At 39.0% G+C, this 18,934-nt stretch overlaps 2 protein-coding genes and 1 non-coding gene across 6 annotated transcripts; 1 reads left to right on the top strand and 2 right to left on the bottom strand.

Moving 5' to 3' along the window:
• Positions 1-1,865: 1,865 nt before the first annotated feature.
• On the bottom strand, positions 1,866-13,129 carry herpud2 (HERPUD family member 2). 3 transcript variants are annotated; one of them, XM_037785145.1, is made up of 10 exons: positions 12,975-13,129; positions 10,316-10,443; positions 10,040-10,226; positions 6,660-6,737; positions 5,849-5,950; positions 5,407-5,561; positions 3,939-4,064; positions 3,438-3,776; positions 3,100-3,211; positions 1,866-2,745 (listed from the first exon to the last, which is right to left on the bottom strand). In XM_037785145.1, the coding sequence occupies exons 3-10, from the start codon at positions 10,184-10,186 to the stop codon at positions 2,545-2,547; spliced, it is 1,260 nt and encodes a 419-aa protein (XP_037641073.1). In that variant the 5' UTR covers positions 10,187-10,226; positions 10,316-10,443; positions 12,975-13,129; the 3' UTR covers positions 1,866-2,544. The 3 variants fall into 3 exon arrangements, with proteins under 3 accessions (XP_037641073.1, XP_037641074.1, XP_037641072.1); XM_037785146.1 differs by having other exon boundaries at positions 10,040-10,221; XM_037785144.1 differs by having other exon boundaries at positions 10,040-10,443.
• Positions 13,130-14,109: 980 nt separating this feature from the next.
• On the bottom strand, positions 14,110-17,421 carry pkdc (protein kinase-like domain containing). 2 transcript variants are annotated; one of them, XM_037786219.1, is made up of 3 exons: positions 16,903-17,421; positions 15,349-15,734; positions 14,110-14,872 (listed from the first exon to the last, which is right to left on the bottom strand). In XM_037786219.1, exons 2-3 carry the CDS (start codon positions 15,720-15,722, stop codon positions 14,281-14,283), a joined length of 966 nt encoding a protein of 321 aa, XP_037642147.1. In that variant the 5' UTR covers positions 15,723-15,734; positions 16,903-17,421; the 3' UTR covers positions 14,110-14,280. The 2 variants fall into 2 exon arrangements, with proteins under 2 accessions (XP_037642147.1, XP_037642146.1); XM_037786218.1 differs by having other exon boundaries at positions 16,894-17,419.
• Positions 17,358-17,429, top strand: trnap-agg. Its single transcript has one exon. It is a non-coding gene; the product is annotated as a tRNA-Pro (tRNA).
• Positions 17,430-18,934: the final 1,505 nt, after the last annotated feature.

Below are 18,934 nucleotides of genomic sequence, written 5' to 3'. Positions count from 1 at the left end.
GTCAAGCCGCTGTCATGCATAATTAATTGGGCCTTCTACGACCAACTACACAAAAATCCATGGTCATTTGATTAGGGGGGTTTTGGAGGACTCTCTGAAGTGCACCGCTGTCTGAGCTGCTTCCCTGCTCACCTCTCTATCAGTGAGGATAGCGTCAGAGCCTGCACATGTTTAACTTTAACATCCAGCAGGGACCAAATTCAAACTCTCATTAAGGCTCTTTTATAATATAACTACGTCATAAAGTCTGTGCAAAATGTGGAGGCTATGTGTTGCTGAAGGTCACTACAATCTATAGACACCATCTCAGCAGGTGAAGTCATTGAAACACCTCTCCTCCCTTTCTACCACTGAGCTGCCCTTGAGCAAGGCACTTACAGTGATAATTATGAGACAATATTTAATTTCTAAAAATAAGATACCACATACTGTGCATTACATACCCAATATGTGTACTATCGTATACTTTTGTGTGAATAAACAGTATTATGTATCTTTTCGGATGCACTGAGCAGTAATTTACGTCATCGCTTCCTGAGAGCCTCCTTGCCGGTTGGAGACGTGTAACCATGGTTACCCCTTTAACATGCTAATATTTGCTAATTAGCACTGAACATGGGATACTAATCATGACATTATGAGCTCTGGCTGATGATAGAGTTGCAGGTATTTGGTCATAAACCAAAGTAGAGCTGATGATGATGGCACTAGAGGAAGAGTCAGGGGATCACCAAAGTCAATAAGATTCATTCTCAAGGAACCATGAATTAATTAATGGACACAATTTCATGGCAATCCATCCAATGGTTGTTGAGATAATTCAGTCTGGATAAATGTGGTGGATAACCAGACATTAAAGGTACGCTGCTAGTGGGGCTAAAAAAGATGAATGAGTGGAGCTGCAAGGAAATAACCTGTGAAATCTAAGGTTTCTAAACCTCCTGGAAGTCATGTTTTTACTGTATGACTGCATAGTTGTTAATAGTTTCATACATATTTTCCTGTAATCCAGTCTTCAGCTGCATAGCAAGCGTAATGTAAAATGATGCACAATGATGATATTAAAGCAACAGCCAGTTTCGTCTTTCATATCAATTCAATTCAAGTGCTTTATTTGTATGGGAAACGTCACCTTACCAAAGCAAGTGTGAAATAAAAACCTAAATGTAGGTACAATAATTAAAATTACTCAAATAAAATAATGTGTATACAGAGCTGTGTAAAGTTGCTACATATATATGTTATACATATTATATCTGTATCTCTTCTTAAAACATACCCTTATCAGCTTATCCTGAAGTTTACCTTTTATTTGATTTCATTGCACTCAAGTTGAATTTATTTCTTTTATCTTCCTTTAGTTTAATATAGTCCAGTTTGCTCTTTCTTACTATTTGCATTTTAATATTTGCTCTTTTTATTGGGAAGCAATATGTGAAGTATTCTTTAACTTGCTTTTTGTAAATTACTCTAAGAAAAAAATATTTTTTAAAGTATTCATATTATAATAATTATATGCTATGAACCATTTTAAGCAATCACAAAGTCACAATGTCTTTGTCTGAGTGCTGGAAACAATGGTACCCAACAGAAAATATGGAAATAAGAAAATGTCAAAAATAATTTTAGGTTTATGCAAAAGCAGAAGTAAACTATAAACTTACAAAACTTAAAGAATGAAATCATCAAAGTATGAAAACAATTGTTGCATGAACACTTAGGAAAGTCCCATAAAAGAAAGTTCAATCAGTAAACTTTCTTCTCAACTCTGAGCCATTTTAACATTTGTGTGTGCATACCGCCACCTGCAGGACAACAGAGGAACTACAGGTTAAATAACAGGAAGTAAAACAGCAGACGAGTCGAACCGCAGCAAGATTTTTATTCAAAAAAAGCATATATTCAGGAATTAAAGATGCATATACTTACATGTGTAAATAATGTTCAAATACACAGAGTGGGAAAACAATGTGCTTCAGTAGCTGCAATGTCTTTATGCACATCGTGTGCAAACATGAAAATGTCTTTAGGGATGTGGTTTTTCATGGTTTAACGACACAAATCTCCCTGTCATTTTAGGGAGATTCCCCACTTTCTTTTTTTTGGATCACATCCCTCATTTAAAAGTTTCAAAAGCATGACCATATCACTTTTTAAAATGGAAGACAGCTCCCTCCAGGGTCTCTCACCATCGCCACGTCTCAATGAATTCATAAACGATGAAAGAAAAAAACAACTTTCACTGCTGAAGCATTTAATCCATTAACACAACGTGAGATTAACTTTCTACATGTTCCTTTATTCTCATAAATATCGGTCCATTCGTTGGCAGCATGTAGGAGGTTTTGTAGCCGACTGGCTGGGGTTGGTACCGGGCGGTCTGGGGTAAAAGGGTATTTGAACGTGTGGGGGTATCTGAAGATGATTCGGGGGTATTTAGGACAGTGAAGATGAAGGTGGTAAAGGTGATACTTCTGTAGAGCGGTACCTGCTGGCAGGAGGAAGAGGGGTATATGAGAGGTAGGGCAGAGGGAAAGGGTCTGCCTAGTTGGCCGGTTGGGGCCGTCCCTCTGGGATGAGCGAGGTGAAGAAAGTGCTGATGAAGGACCACGCGGTGGTAAGGAAGCCTGGCTCGGGGACGACGGCGGCGGCAGCAGCAGCAGCCGCCTGGGCCTGGTCCTCAGGGCCTCCACCTCCTTCCTCACCGCTGTCGTCGTCCTCCATCCCCTCATCCATCAGACGTTCCTGGGACACAGATGAGAGGAGACAGCCATGTTAGAGATACAGAAAATAGTGATGATGCAATGATACATTCAGACAAGCAATCTAATAATTAGCTTCGTCAATGACCAATACTGTGTGTTTTGATTTTCATCAGTAAATCTCCAATATTTGATTTTAATAAAATTTGGTAGAAATTGGGTACGACGGTGTATTAGGGCCATTGTAGGTTAATAAATAAATAAATTACAGAGCCGGGTGACGGGGTAATATTCAGAGATAAAAATCTGAATTTCCAAAATTAAGGTCATAAATTTACGAGAAACAGCTCAAACTAACAAGATTAGCCAGGAGGCTGAGAGACGTTCTTCATCTCACCATTTCCTGTATGTCCTGGTGTCTCTCTGCTTCCTCCTGAGGAGGCGCGGCCCTTTCTCCTCCTCGGGGGTTCTGCTGCTCCGGCCTGAAGGGAAACCAACCAGCCTGATGCCTGGGGAAAGAAACACAAACATAATCATAAACGTGGGTTTAAAGCTTTTATCTCACATACAGACATGTTTCAAAAGCGGTACTCTGCTTTAAAAAAAAAAAAAATCACATTGAAAAATTGGTGAAAACTGATTTTGGTCATCAACACACAATAAGCAAACTGAATAGAAATTAAAGCAAATGTGAGAAATGTAAAAATATGCATCTGTACAATATAAGTGACTCACAGGTAGACGAGCAGCATGGCGCCGATCACCATGACGAAGCGGCTAAAAGAGGAGTAGAAGTAAACAATGCTGAGCAGGACGCCGGCGCGAGACACCGTGTACAACCAGTCCAGCCAATCGCGGTTCAGCTCGTCGTCGTTCATCACCGCCCCGCCCTGCGCGTTCATCTGGATGTTGGGGTTGGCCGGCTGGTTCTCGGGTAAAGGGTTGGGGGCCGGGTTGGGCCCCAGCGGCGGCGGCTGCACGGCTTCGTTGGGCTGGGCGGGTTGATGTGGCGAGGCGGAGGGAGGGGAAGGAGCGGGGTCGCTGGGAGGCTGAGAGGCCGCTACTGCTGCTTGACTGATGAGGAGGCGAAAAGATTCAGATATTTAGAAGAAAATACAACAATAAACTAAGCCCTCACTATTATTAATAATAATCGTGATATGGTAGCGATTATAAAAAGATCAAATCAGGGCATAAACAGCCGTGACCTTTTACAGACACATTTCTTCAACTTACTATTGCATGTAGTAGTGGCGTGCATACATCTGCTGCCACCACAGCATCTGCATGGGCATGTACATGGGGTGGGGGGGCATGTTGGCAGGGAGGTCGCCCTGTAAAGGGACCTGGGCTCCATCTGGCCTGTGGAGGAATATTATCATTGTTATTAAATGTATTAACACTGTGCACCAACAAACAGTCTAATGACAACAACATATTCTGTTTTCACTCTTGATTAATATCCACATTGGAAGATTTTTAAATGTTTTTTTTAAATCTTCTTGGTTCCTTAAACGGGTTGTTTGTAAAGTAACGATCACAGACCTCAAACTTATTCTACAGTTCTCCTTTCAGTGTAATGAAATCCAACACAACATCACTAACGCAAATGACAATAGTGTTGAATCAGCAACTCTCTCGCAGACATAAGCTTCTTATAAGGTCTTTACAGGTTTATTGCAGGACTGTTGTGTTGGATTAGATTAGATTAAATAGTTCCTATAATATTTCAATGTATATATTTTAAGGATTATGCTGTAAAAAGGATTTGCTTCGGCTGGCATGTGTGGCAGTGCTTGAAGTGGAAGAAAATAAGAGCCAGTACTTATTCCCATGTTGGCATGTGTATCGGCCGGTATCGGCAACCTCTTGCGAATTATTCCTATTTATTTAGTATTTCTTTAAGCATGTCAGTCATAATCAGTTGTGATTTTATTGCTATTATTATACTATGGTTATGCAACTTCTATATTGGGCCCATAATACTCCAATAATATTCCAACTGGAACATTATAGGGTTAAGGTGGTGTGTTTAGTGTTAATAGTTAAAGTGATTTCCTGTGTTGTTTGTAGCCTATAGTCTGGTATCATTCAGGTTTTAGGAGCAGAGTCCCAGTCAGGATGCTCCAACATATTATACAGAGATATTCTGAATTTCGACAGTGAATAAAAGATACTTGGAGATATTGGGTTTGGGGGTCCTCCCCCAAGAAAAGGAACACATTGTAAACATTGTATTGATAAGTTACAGCATTCTCGTTCTCATCCCCCCCCCCAACCTCCTCCGTGCTATTTGCGGCTTGTCCAGATGTTTCCCCTCATTGTTTTTATGTTCATACAGCTTAAGAAGCATAAATATGCTGGCACTGTGCTTTTATTATGAATCACTTTATGAATCTCACAGAGAACCTGATATGGCAGAAAAGAGTACTGGCAGCTTGTGAGAAGTGCCGGTGCGCAAGAAAAAGTCACAGTACGCCAAAGAGTTAAGACTTCTTGATAAAATATATTGACAACACAACAGACTTCCTTTACTGTATAGATTAAAAAGGTTATTTAAGTCATAAGTTGAGCTTTCTGTTTCTAGAAAGAAAAAAAGTTCAGTAGGTCACAGCTGACACCACCTTTGCCCTATTTTTAAGAAAACACTGAAATGAGAATGAGTTGTGTATCAGTTATATTGTGGCGTCAGAGACTTGCTTACCACTGAGGGACACCAGCAGGGCTCTGGGGGTTGTACTGGGGGACGCCACCACGATACCTCAGCCCATCATAACTTTCTGGGACAGAAGAAGAGGAGGAGGAGGAGGAGGAGGCTGGCTGACTGGCAGGGGAGGCGGAGCTGGCACTGTCTGAACTCTGAGGGACGACATGTGAACACCAATCAGAAGCTGAGTTGAGCACGTTGTTGCATTGTTATATAATCAATACAAAGAAAGCAGAATGTTTCATAAAAGGAGTGTTTTTGGGGACTAAACTCTAAATCAAACAAGTGGAAGTCGACATGGTTCACCAGCTCTCATAAATGTTTGACTGAGCATAAAGCTGTAAAGGAGCCTGAACTCCAAACAACAAAGCTGTCTCACACATTGTTTGAGCCTGACAGGAGGAGGTGAAGAGTGTGTGGTGTGTGTCAGGCTACTCACGCTGGAGGCAGAAGCAGAAGAGTTGGAAGGGCTCCGAGGCATGGGCGAGGCTGGGGGGCTGTGAGAGCTGCACACTAGATGCATCATGTGGTATTCATCCTGCTGCGGGTCGAGAAGGTCAGGGCACAAGCCGAGGATGTGGGAGGAAGAGAGAGAAGAAGAAGAAGAGGAGGAGGAGGAGGAGGAGGAGGAGGAGGTTAGAGCAGCAACAGAGCAGAGAGAAAGAGGAAGGATTAGTGTGGAAAGGGCCAGAATTCAGACACAATACTCCCCCTTTGTTGGTAAAACACATCAGATCAGCTATTGTTTCCCCGGCAGCCTGTTTCAGTTCCCCCACAGCACACACACACACACACAAACACACACAGACATGTGAACAAGCTGGATGTGTGTCATTTTTTTAAGCAAAAATGCTAAATATTTGCTGGCCCAAGCTTCTCAAATGTGTTAGTTTGATGCTTTGCTTTGTCAGACATGATTATAAACTTAATATTTTGAGTTTTGGACTCTTGGTTGGACAAAAAAAAAAGACATTTGAAGACATCAATTTGAACTGTGGGAAATTGTAATGGGTATTATTTACTATTTTGTGACATTTTATAGACAAAACGATTAATCAAGAAAATAATCTGCAGATTAATCGATAATGGAAATAATCGTTAGTTGCAGTGGTAGTTGAAGAAAAAAATCAAAAAACATTTAAAACACCTTTTTTTAGATAGAGACATCTATTTGGGTGGGTTGCTCAACTACATTTGATCCATGCATTCACCTGCGTGCACACAAAGCACAGCAGTACAGTAGCTCTTACCGTTCTAAGCACATCTTTGAGCTGTAGGTGGTCTTGAAGGAGCCTTCCTGAGTACACCAGCCGCTGGTCTTTGGACAGCTACAACACAAACAGCATCGAATGGTGAGACAAAGAAATGACCAGTGTACAGACAGAGTAAAGCCGTGTAAATGCGTTTTCTTTTATTTATTAAAACAGCAACAAGCCTGGAGGAATTGTGGGGTGCAAGTGGGCAACTATGTGTATACATTCTGGTTGTGCCCAAAGCTAAAAATATAATGGCATGATGTATTCAGAGCTGCTGGGGAAATTATGCATATTGACATCCCACAAGACTCTCCCTGTTGGGAATTATACCTGAGGGGATAGTAGGAAGGAGTTCAAAATATGTACTCCAAATTCTGTTTACAATGGCAATGAAATGTATTACAACCCTCCTCCCACCTATAAATTATGGATACAAAAACTGTGGGACATATATGAAATGTATAACTAATAACTATCTCACTGAGGATTCAAAGACCTAATTTCATTAGGAGATGGAGTCCAGCAATGACATTACTCACACAATAAATTGAGGTTTTCTTTTTATAACTCCATCTAGGGCATTTTTTCTCAATTTTGTTATCATTATTAAATATTATATTTTTCCTCTTTCTTTTCATCTCTTGTATTGTATTGTATGTACTATGTACTATGCCAAGCATTGAAATAAAAGGTAAAAAATGCAACAGGCAAGTGCATTTACGTCACTGGCTGTGTGACTATCGCAGCCACATAACAGTCTTTTCTTTACAGTGTAAACAGATAAAGGGCCCGAGAGCTAAAACCTCAAACATCAACAAAAGTTTCAAGTGTTTCCAAGATCAAGAATGAACCTCAGCTTGTAAAACCTGGATGAAAAGTCCTTTAAGTGCTCTGGAAAATGGAAATTTGAGGGTCTACAATTCCATGAAACCCCATCAAACTCCATGTGCCGATGAAGATCATGTGATATGATCACGAGCATCAAAACAGCTACAGAATGGACCTTGTTGTGAGACTTTTCTCAACTGCTGTTTTCCAAGGTCAAGACTGTCAGCTAACGCTCTGTCATGACCAGCCCACTTTTACATCAGCCTTTTAAATGAACAAACTAGGTCTGTCAATCGATTAAAATATTTAATTGCGATTAATCGCATGATTTTCCATAATTAATCGCTGTTCAAAATGTACTTTAAAGGGAGATTTGTCAAGTATTTAATACTCTTATCAACATGGGAGTGGGCAAATATGCTGCTTTATGCAAATGTATGTATACATTTATTATTGGAAATCAATTAACAAAACAAAACAATGACAAATATTGTCCAGAAACCCTCACAAGTACTGCATTTAGCATAACAAATATGCTCAATTCATAACATGGCAAACTGCAGCCCAACAGGCAACAACAGCTGTCAGTGTGTCAGTGTGCTGACTTGACTATGACTTGCCCCAAACTACATGTGATTATCATAAAGTGGGCATGTCTGTAAAGGGGAGACTCGTGGGTACCCATAGAATCCATTTTCATTCACATATCTAAAGGTCAGAGGTTAAGGGACCCCTTTGAAAATGGCCATGCCAGATTTTCCTCGCCAAAATTTAGCATAAGTTTGGTGCGCTATTTAGCCTCCTTTTCGACAAGCTAGTATGACATGGTTGGTACCAGTGGATTCATTAGGTTTATAGTTTGATATAATGCCAGTAGCTTCACTCTAGCTTTAAAACTGAGCCCACTACGACCTAAAAATCGCAAGTTGCGTTAATGCTTTAAAGAAATTAGTGGCTTTAAAACTAATTTGCGTTAACGCGTTATCACGTTACAGCCCTAGAGTAAACATTTTCTAGTTGGCTGTGATGTTTCTGTTTCCACCTTGTTGTTGTGAGGAATGTTCTAACATGAGAGGTGAGTGATTCGGCACCTCTGGATTAGATTAGATTGCTGGGCTAGAGATTATATTTCAAATCTTACTAAAAGCACACCCAGTGTGTACGATCATATTCTCTGTGCTTCATGAAGTTCTGTGCTTTATGTCATTTTATTAGGTATACTTGCCCATGACAGTAAACTGACAAGTGAAGTATATGAAATAACAGAAGCTCAAAGGTTATCACCTCATTCTCACTGACAATACTAGTCAATGGTTGCATTTACTGTATGTGTGCTATGCTTTCTTTTATAATATTGTCTTCTTTCTCTTTCTGCAGTATGTTCTGATTATTTTACACACACAGATTTGAGGCACAAACTTAACAACAGCTCTGCTTTGCTCTTTATATATGTGTTTTGTTTTTTATCATGACAAAATGAAACAGACAAATTTGAAAGGGCATTTTTTTTCCCTTTCAGTCTGCTCGTCATAAACTTCACAACTTCAGTCACAATCTGCTAAGTAAACTGTTGCAACGCTGATTTTTGCACATGTTAACAACCTGAACACAGTCGTTGCTAAGTTTAAAGACAGGAGCATTTTTTGTTGTCATATGATTATCTGGAACATTCTAAGCATGTTTGGAGGGAGTGGTTTGAAAAGGGTTTTATTCTCCACACAAGTTTTGTAACTGACATGAATTCAGGCAGCGACTGTGCTCCATGAAACTACAAACTTTTGTACCGGAGTGTTTGGTGCTCAAGAGATAAAATGTCGGTTTAATTTGATCCTTTGTTACTCAAATTGTTTCATGGATATCTAAGCTGGTGGCTGACTGGATGCTTCAGCTGTTGATGTGTGAAAGTTCAATAAAGTGATTCATGAATATGTGGATTATTTTACAAGATTTTTTCATTTCAGTTTTATTCATATTTCAATAATCACGATTATTTCGGTCAATATTGAGATCCCGATTATTTAACACGATTACACTTTGACTTTGGGAATGTCATGCGATTAGAAAGAACATTTTGCAGCTTACATTTTAAAGTTAGATGCATCAATTTGGTGCGCTGGATTTATAACACAAGACACAAAATGAGAGCGTCGTTGCGAAATGGAATGCGTGTTATGTCGATTATCTTGTTTTCATAATTGTTGGAAGCCGAAATTGTAATTGTAATTTGATTATTTGTTGTATACTTGTACAGTTTTGTAGACCAACCGGTTAATTGATTACTTGAAAAACTAAATGGCAAATAAATTGATAATGAAAATAATTGTTAGTCAGAGCCCTGTATTTGTCTTTTGGTAGAATTTAGTCAAAAGCCAAAATGCATCTAGTTCTATGTCCACCTAAACATCATTGTAACCTTTCAGGAGTCACTCCTGGTCCTCCTGGTGTATTTAACTCTTAAGTTAAGACACTAACATTAGATAAGTTTAATATAAGTAGAGCCAGAACGAAGGGAGCAAAGAAAACCATGGAACATGAGAGCTACTTACCGGCTTGCTTGGGTACACGTTGGAGATGTGACTCTTCAGCCTCTCCACAGTCCAGTTTAGGAAGCAGTTAATGGTCTGGTCTTCATACTTCTGGTTAGGGGCCTTAATGACCAGGGTTACAGGACTATCAACTGCCCAGGAGTCCATGGCTCATATTACTAGCAGGGTGGGCTCTGAAGAACCTGAGCTCAGGAGAGCTTAGTGTCACGACTCAGGACTCACCTGAGGAGAAAGCCCCCTCAAATCCTCTCCATTCTGGACTCAGATAAAACACACCTACAACTGTTCCTGCTGTGGGGATGTGGGTCCCCTCTACAACATCTGCCTCATCTGTGGGGGAAGTTGGTAGTTTCCGACTTTATCAATGGGAATTCTTCTGTGGTGATACTGGAGTTCTTTGATTTCTGGTGGAAAACAAAAGAGAAAGTCTCTTTGAGGGGAAGGAAGTTTTTCACATAGAGCAGAGGCGGATCATCACATTAAATCATATTATATCTGGCTGTATAGCTTTCACTATTATCTGAACAAAATATTTCACTGCAATCAAGGTTTTATCATATACATGAAATGTTTTTATGTTTTGTTTAATGTTTTGTCAGTTTTTATGCCCTGGCCCTGACAGAAACAATATTCAGCTGTATTTGTTACAGCTGAATTGATAAATAAGCATTCACTCAGTTGCCAGTCACTTCAGTGACTGTAGTTTGTGGTGCTGTTGAATTGTACTGCCTTATACTGAGAGGTGTTTCTAATATTTTATCCATCCCATTTATATGAATAAGACTTAATATTAGAGACACTTCTTAGTACAACATATTACCCTACAACAGCACCACAAAGCAAAACTAACTAAATAAAATGACCATGAAATTGAATCAACACCTCTTTAAAACTGATTATGACCTTAATGGAAGTAGGACACACAATGCAGGGTTGTTGTTTTAGATTGTATTACTTTTGGCTAGACGTACCTAATAAACTGAGTGTTAACTTGTAAATTGAAACTTTACAGCCAGCGAACCACCGTTCCGGTTATACCGGTTTCACAGTGAATTTCGTTGATAAAGACAGAAACCAACAATGTGTTAGTCTTTCTCTCAATACTTTCTGACTTCCCAAACCTGTTTGTGGCTCTTACTGAAGACATACAGGTTTAAAAACAGGTCAAGAATATGTACTCTCATTTTTAAAAGGGTTATCCTAAAACAGCTTGGTTCTGTAATTTTTTAACAGACAGCAGTAATTAATGCATTTGTTGGAGACTATTTTCAGACACGGAGATGGTGCTCTAATTAAAGAGAAGCAGTACTACGGTATGAGTCACTGATTCATTTTAATTAATAAAGTTGTTGGACAAGAATGGAGCTCGATGGCACAGAGAATGAGCTACAGCATATCAGGCATTGGCGACACATACAGTACTTGTTCATAGGATCATTTAATTATTGAATTCGGTCTTTACATGAGAAAAATATAGAATATCTCCATGCCTATAATACTGTTGCATTGCAAATGGCAAATTACTAGGGTGGGTTGTTGTCATAACACGAAAGTGTTTGGTGTTATGATACGAATCACAGGATTCCCAAAGATTCCCACCCCTAAAAGATAAGATAAGATGAACCTTTATTAATCCCCGGAAGGAAATTCAGGTGTCAAAGCAGCAACATCAGCAAACAGAATGAGACACAGGAGAGGTAAAGGTATACAAAAATGATAAAAACAATAATAGATATAAAAGATACAGACTGAATGGGTGAACATAGTGTGTACAGTCCGTCAATAAATAAATGCAGTATGTACAATAAATAAATCTATAAAGTGGTATATAGGATGTATAGTGTAAAGTAAGTGTAAAGTGCGCCAGTGGTTAGAGTCCATATCCAAACACACAGGCCCAAATACATACATACATACATGCATAAACAGGACCTATAGACATGCATTATGTATGGAGAGATGTCAGATCGCCCCCTGAACAGGTGGGGGTTTGGTGCCTTGCTCAAGAGGCAAACTGGCACCCAAGGTCACCATTTCTGACTAGCTGTTGGCAGAAAATGTGACCCCACTGTACCTGTGTAATAAATTAGGTAAATGTATACATACATATATATGTATATATTTATATATATGTATATATTTATATGTATACATATATATATGTATATATACATATATATATGTTTATATATACACATATATATGTATATATATATACATATATATGTGTGTATATGTTTATATATACACACACATATATATATATACATATATACACACATATATATATACACACACACATATATATGTATATATATATATACATATATATGTGTATATATATATATCTATATACACACACATATATATACATATATATGTGTGTGTATATATATACACACATATATATATATATATATATATATATATATATAAGCCAAGTGGTCCCCACGGACTGACCTACTGCAGCCCCCTTAATATGATATACTTCTGTATTTTCTTGTAGGCAAAATCATCCAAGCATGACAACAGAAACTATCCTGCTGCTGAAGTGAGAGTTTCAGGTCAGACTCTCTGACACCTGCTGTGTTGCGTCATCTTTACAGTAAACTGTCAAAACAAAACAATGAACTAACTATAAATCATCACCGAGTCAAAGATAAACCAGGAGATTAAAACACACAATAACCAGTTTACCAGTAACACTCTGGTGTTCATAAACCAACAAGAAAGTCGCTTTAAGGTCGCTCTGCTTATATTTGGACCCTTCATGAAACCACGGTAACAGAGTTAGCTTGTTAGGCTAACGTTAGCTTCGCTGCTGCTGTTGCTAGGAGAGGAAAGCTAGGTTGACCGAGGTGACAACACATTTACCGGCCTTAACTTAACGAACTGAAGCCAGGTTGTCGCTATCAGAATAGCTTTCTGTTCGTACCTGATGATTACTGTGGTGGTACCGTCGTCTCTCTGTCCCAGCTCGGCTCGGCTCGGCTCGGACTGCCTTGTTGTTGTAATGTCGACTCGGGTGTGAGACCGGAAATACGTCATCATCCTCCTCAACAACAGCTGATCAGGGAAAACAAATCCGGTTAGAAGCCAGAAAGACCAGAGAGGTGGAAGAAGTGCTCAGATCCCTCCTTTGTTTGCTTTATAAATTACTTCTAATTATATTTCTCAGCACTTTAAAAAGTGACTCAGTATGTCTACGTTACGTGTACAACAAGCAGCAAGTTTTTTTATGTATTTTTTATTTTTTTTATAATACTTTATTTCAACAGTTCAGATTTTTCATTACAATACAGTAAATATATTTTACAGTATAAAAATAATATAAAAATAAAATAAACTATACAACAAATGTAAGGAAAGGAAATGATGAATAAAAACAAAATAAACAAAAAACAATCAAGATCTGTTAAACAATTGGAATAAATTTGAAATGTCTAAACAATTTAACGTTTTAAGTTATCAATCATAGTCAAATATGTTTTAAAACACCACTTGTTCATCAAGGCCTATGATCTCAGCTGACTCTTCCTACACATCACTCTTTTAATTACCTTAGCTATAGTTTTTCCTCTGTTTTATTTATTAGTATGATTTTGTGTGCCCCCTTTGTAAAGCATCCTTGGGACCACGGGCGAGCGAGAGCAACAGGACACTGGCTTTTGGTGGGCCTTTCTTTTAGGTGGCTAAAGTATGTTTTGCTGCTGCCAACGTCCACAGCAGTACATTGCTTTGCTCCCATGCCGGTGCTCCTGTCTGTTGGAGGTAATACACCGACTATGGATAAATACCTCATACAACCCCACTTCAAAAAATCTGAGCTATCCGTTTAAACCGTCCTGCAGTAGCTACTAGGCCATTATAAACAGAAAATAAAGAAATCAATTTGAATTACTTTCCCATCAGATCACTGAGCTACTGCAGTTATGGCACAGTTTTTCAGGATTTAATCGGTGGGTTTGCACTCCCGTAAACCTTTCTGTAAGAAAAGGCCAATTCAGAAAATAATTTTCAAAGCTTTTCCTGTTCAAAGAGCTGCAGTATAGCAAAGAAAAGCCAGAGCATTTTTAACTTTAACTTTTTTTAAACTTTTATTTATCCAGAAATGTTTTTTTTATTGAGCATGCTTCACTATACACAGGTATTTGCAACTGATTCATTTTTCCAAATACAGATTTCCAGATGCAGTCACCTTCCAGCCACACGCTCAGTTCTCTAAAAGTCTTTGACTCTGGTTATAGTTTCAGTTTGCGGAGAACCAGCTTGGTCAACTGTTTACTGTAGCGGTTGATCTTCCGGTGTCCAGGCATCCATCCCAGCAGGAAGCGATGAAAATCTGTCCATGCAAATGCAAACATTTCCCTCCACTCTCTCTCCAGCGCAGCAAAGTCCACATCTTTTTTCACAGATTGCTTTAATTCTGTGAAATAGTAGTCCAGTAGGGCTGGTACCTTCTTTTCACACTCCCTCTCCTCCATGCAGCTTCCTAAAAAGTACACAACATCTTTCATCCCACAGCCCCCACCAACATACTGGAAGTCTACAGCTGCCACGTCCCGTCCACTCTGGGAAAAACAGAAGTTGGCTAACTTGGCGTCTCCATGAACGACGGTCTTGAAGCGACACTCGTTGAGTATCTTGTCAATGTCGCCGGCTGCTGCTTTGAGCTCGGCGTCGTCCATGGCCTCCAGCTCGTCTGGCCGCGTCTCCAGGTGCCAGTAGGTGCCGATCGGCCACAGGCCCTCTGCAGCCACACCCAGGAAGAGAGCATGGAAGTGGGCAAGCCAGCTGAGACAAGCCTTTACTTCTCTGTCCTTCACGCTCGTCCTACAATGAAAAATAATCAACCTTAATTATACAGCATGACATTTCTTTCTACTCTATGTCTCACCCTTCTCCACTGCCCATTTCGACACCCCGTTGCCACATATGAAACAAATTGGCACTCACAGCCTTCTGCAGCCATAGAAACAAGCAAACGAACTGGATCAACAGAGATAACATTAATGTTAGATTCTAATGTGATTGTGTCTAGAAGGTAACCCTCAAACCCTCTTTTTGGTGGCCTGTCAAAAATCTTATAGGTGGGTGGAGATGCACTGGTAGAATTTGAGCCAATGACCTCTACTAGTTTTAAAATCTTGGCTCTGCTGTTCACCCAATTTGGATGTTTTGCAGACACAAATATTTACAAAATGTCTTTTTTTAGCACCTACAACATGTTAAACTGCATCACTTTAATGGATATTTAGAAGTTGTCCATTCATTTGATGCCCTGACTGTCCAGTGTCCTGTGGTCATACCTTCTCTGATCATAACCAGCCGCATCCAGATCCTCCAGCACGATCAGCATCTCGTCTCCATGGGAACAAGCAGCCAGGCAGGCAGGGGTCCGGCAGCTCTGATTGGTGGAATAGTTCTGGTACCAGTGTGTCTCCACCTGGTAGGATCTCACTTTACGTGTGTGGGAGCGATCTGTGTTCCAGCCGCCGGGGTGCTGCTTGGCCTCCTTTGGAAACTTGACATGTTTGACGACCACAGATGGGCGGTCGCAGCCCTCCAGGTGCAGCCGGACTATCTCACCATAACCGCTCCACAGTGTCTGGATCTTTGCACCGACACGCAGAGATGAAGCACCGCACGCCTGCAGGATGAGATCCTGGTGCTCCTGTTTCATCTCCAGGCAGAGCTGAGTAGTAAAGAGGAAGCACAGAGTGTGTTTTAGCATCTTTTAGCTAAGTCCATTTACTCAATTTACTTTATTTGTGTATTTCCATTTTATGCAATGTTATACTTGTACTCCACTACATCTCAGTGTAGTACCCTTCCTGTCCAGTGAAAACCATGCATCTCCAGATGTGCTGATGTTGAATGTTTGTGATAAACTGAAGGATGAAGTGTTCCTTTATGTGTTGAGTAAATCCTTCTATACTACAATGTAAAAATACTCAGTTCAAAGTCAAAAACCTGCTTTTAAATTCATACTCAAGTAAAAGTACAAAAGTGTTAACATCAAAATATACCTAAAGTACCGAAACTAAAAGTAAAAATTAAGCAAATGGACCATTTCAGAATAATATTTATTATATTATTGGATTATTATTATTATTGATGCATTAATGTGTATCACTTTTATGTTGCCGTTGGTAAAGCTGGGGCTAATTTTAATTACTTTACATACTGCTGGGAAGCTAATCTATAATAATACATCATATTTTGAGGATTATTTTGTATTAATAAACTAAATCTGCTAAATAAATTTAGTGGGGTAAAAAGTACAATATTTACCTCTGAGATGTAGTGAAGTAGAAGTATAAAGTAATGTAAAATTAAAATACTCAAAATACTTAAAATAGTAGTACCTCAAAATTGTACTTAAGTAGAGTACATGTACTTAGTTACATTCCACCACTGCATGTGATGATCTTACAGAATATGATGCATTGCTGTAGATTAAACTAGCCAACAGTATATAAAGGAGTTAAAAACATCTACAGCAGTAAAATGCAACATACACATACATATTAATCCATAAACATCAGATATAATAGTAAACACTGACAGGGAACATTTTACTGCACAATCAATACTTTTACTTTTCATACTTTAACTACATTTAGCTGATAATACTTATATACTTTTAATTAAGTAAGGGTTGAATGCAGTTCTTTTACTTGTAGTTAAATATGTTCACAGTGTGGTATTAGTACTTTTACTTGAGTAAAGGATCTGAATACTCTTTCCACCACTGGGAACAGAAATATAAATTATTCTTTACACACGTATCAGGCCAATAGATCATCTTGTTATTGTTGGTGTTGGTCGCTATATTTGATGGTGAAACTTACCTTACTCACAAATGATCAAGCTTGTGCATCCAGTCAGCAAAAACACTCTGTCTGTTTTCTTCTCCCACATTCAGTGGATGCTACTATGACATATAAATTGTAAGTGTGTAACAATAACTGTCTCAAATATGCCAAAACACCTCAGAAACAAAATGCAATATGTTTTATTTTTCCCTCAGCTACATGTCAGATAACAGGAAGAGTTCTCTACAGCCTTCTGTGTGATGTTTAAAGCTACAGACATGAAATAAAGTCAGCTAAATGAACACCACTATCACCTGCTGGACTGGAGTGCATCAACAGCAACATACTGTATTGCAGTACAACAAAGCGTCTGTAGATGTCGCTCAATCACCAGAAATGTCCAGAGTGGTGCTTTGAAGATCAGAGGAGGACAGCAACATCCATGCAACGTGGCATGTACAGTAAAGTTTCAAACTCATGGTCAGAGGTAGGTATCATATGGCTCGTTGGTCTAGGGGTATGATTCTCGCTTAGGGTGCGAGAGGTCCCGGGTTCAAATCCCGGACGAGCCCTCAACTTTTCATCATCAAGGATAAAACATATAATTAGATAACACAGTACATAATAATAGGTAAAACTGAATCAGTGCAGAACAAAATCCTAAATGCACAAACAATTAAACTTCATGTGACAGTGTTCTTCCCTCGCTCATGTGTTCATCCCAAGTTATCTATACTATTTAACTGTAATATTATATACATGATATGATCATCTAGATACCTCAGCAAATGCTCATATAGTTTGTCATAATTTTTAATGCCATACAGTTTGTTTCAAATATTTTCATTGAGCCAAAGAAGATTACACATACTGTATATTGTTGTGACAATGCTCATTTATTTAAAAAACAAACAACCCTCCCCCCAAATAATACTGTATTTATGTACATTCACATGTATAAAACAGATGATATAATAATAGGTATAGGATTGTACTCTGAGATTGGAACAGTATCAGAAATAATTAAATTAAAAAGAGAAAGGAAACAACAAAAAAATCATAATTAAATAAATAAATAATTAAATTAAATTACAATTGAGAAAGATAAAACAAATGTGTAATAAAAGAGACAGAATAAATCTAAATCTAAGAATTTAATGTTATACAGTTTATAGTCTGCAGTATATATATACACTGCTGTGGCATCAATTTCTTTGGTTATCACTTTCACAGGTTGAATAAAAGTGTTGTTTTTACAAATTAATATCAATAATATCGTTGTAGCGTAATATCATAGGTTTGAATTGAGCCAATATATGCCTATGTAGCATGTTTAATCAAAAATATCTGTAAATGTTTTAAAAAGCAGTCCTTAGTTATTCACAGCACCAACTAGAGATCAGTAATTGAGATAGAACTCTACCTACCTCAGTTCTCATCCCCCATTATATTCCATATTTTACATCTATCTATCTATCCATCTATCCATCCATCCATCAGAATCAGAATCAGAATCAGAATGGTGTTTATTGCCAGGTGTAAGAGGTATACACTAGGAATTTTCTTTGGTTTTGTTGTTGCAAGTCAAACAGTATAATAACAAAAGAATAGATAAAACGTTAGAATGAAATAAGAATAAAAATGTACAATTTACAAAGTGTGTGTGTGTGTGTGTGTGTGTGTTAGGGAGAGGCAGTCACAGGGGGGGCGGAGGGGCTGTTCGAGAGTCCCACTGCCATGGGGAAAAAACTGTTTTTGTGGCGTGAGGTTTTGGTCCTGATAGACCTTAACCTCCTGCCAGATGGCAGAGTCTGAAAGAGATGGTGTCCGGGATGGGATGGGTCGGCCACAATCTTCCCTGCCCTCCTCAAGGTCCTGGAGGTGTACAGCTCCTGGAGGGAGGGAAGGTTGCAGCCGATCGCCCTCTCTGCAGCAAGGATGACCCGCTGCAGCCTGGCCTTGTCCCTGGCGGTGGCAGCGGCGAACCAGACGGTGATGGACTCGATGATGGCCGAGTAAAAGTGCACCATCATGGTCTGTGGCAGGTTGAATTTCTTCAACTGCTGCAGGAAGTACA

Source organism: Sebastes umbrosus, chromosome 11, assembly GCF_015220745.1.
Source record: "Sebastes umbrosus isolate fSebUmb1 chromosome 11, fSebUmb1.pri, whole genome shotgun sequence".
Classification (NCBI taxonomy): Eukaryota; Metazoa; Chordata; class Actinopteri; order Perciformes; family Sebastidae; genus Sebastes; species Sebastes umbrosus.
Note: the sequence above shows the minus strand (reverse complement) of the source record. Positions and strands in the feature narration are given on the sequence as shown.

What these genes read in the sequence shown, in the direction of transcription:
- herpud2 (XM_037785144.1), bottom strand. Translation starts at nt 10,186, where the DNA reads ATGGACTCCTGGGCAGTTGATAGTCCTGTAACCCTGGTCATTAAGGCC. An exon ending in ACGTGTACCCAAGCAAGCCG is followed by an intron (nt 6,738 to 10,039) that starts GTAAGTAGCTCT and finishes TTTGTGTTGTAG; the next exon opens with CTGTCCAAAGACCAGCGGCT. An exon ending in ACCAGGACATACAGGAAATG is followed by an intron (nt 2,746 to 3,099) that starts GTGAGATGAAGA and finishes TCTGTGTCCCAG; the next exon opens with GAACGTCTGATGGATGAGGG.
- pkdc (XM_037786219.1), bottom strand. Translation starts at nt 15,722, where the DNA reads ATGAAACAGGAGCACCAGGATCTCATCCTGCAGGCGTGCGGTGCTTCA. An exon ending in GCTGGTTATGATCAGAGAAG is followed by an intron (nt 14,873 to 15,348) that starts GTATGACCACAG and finishes TTTTCATTGTAG; the next exon opens with GACGAGCGTGAAGGACAGAG.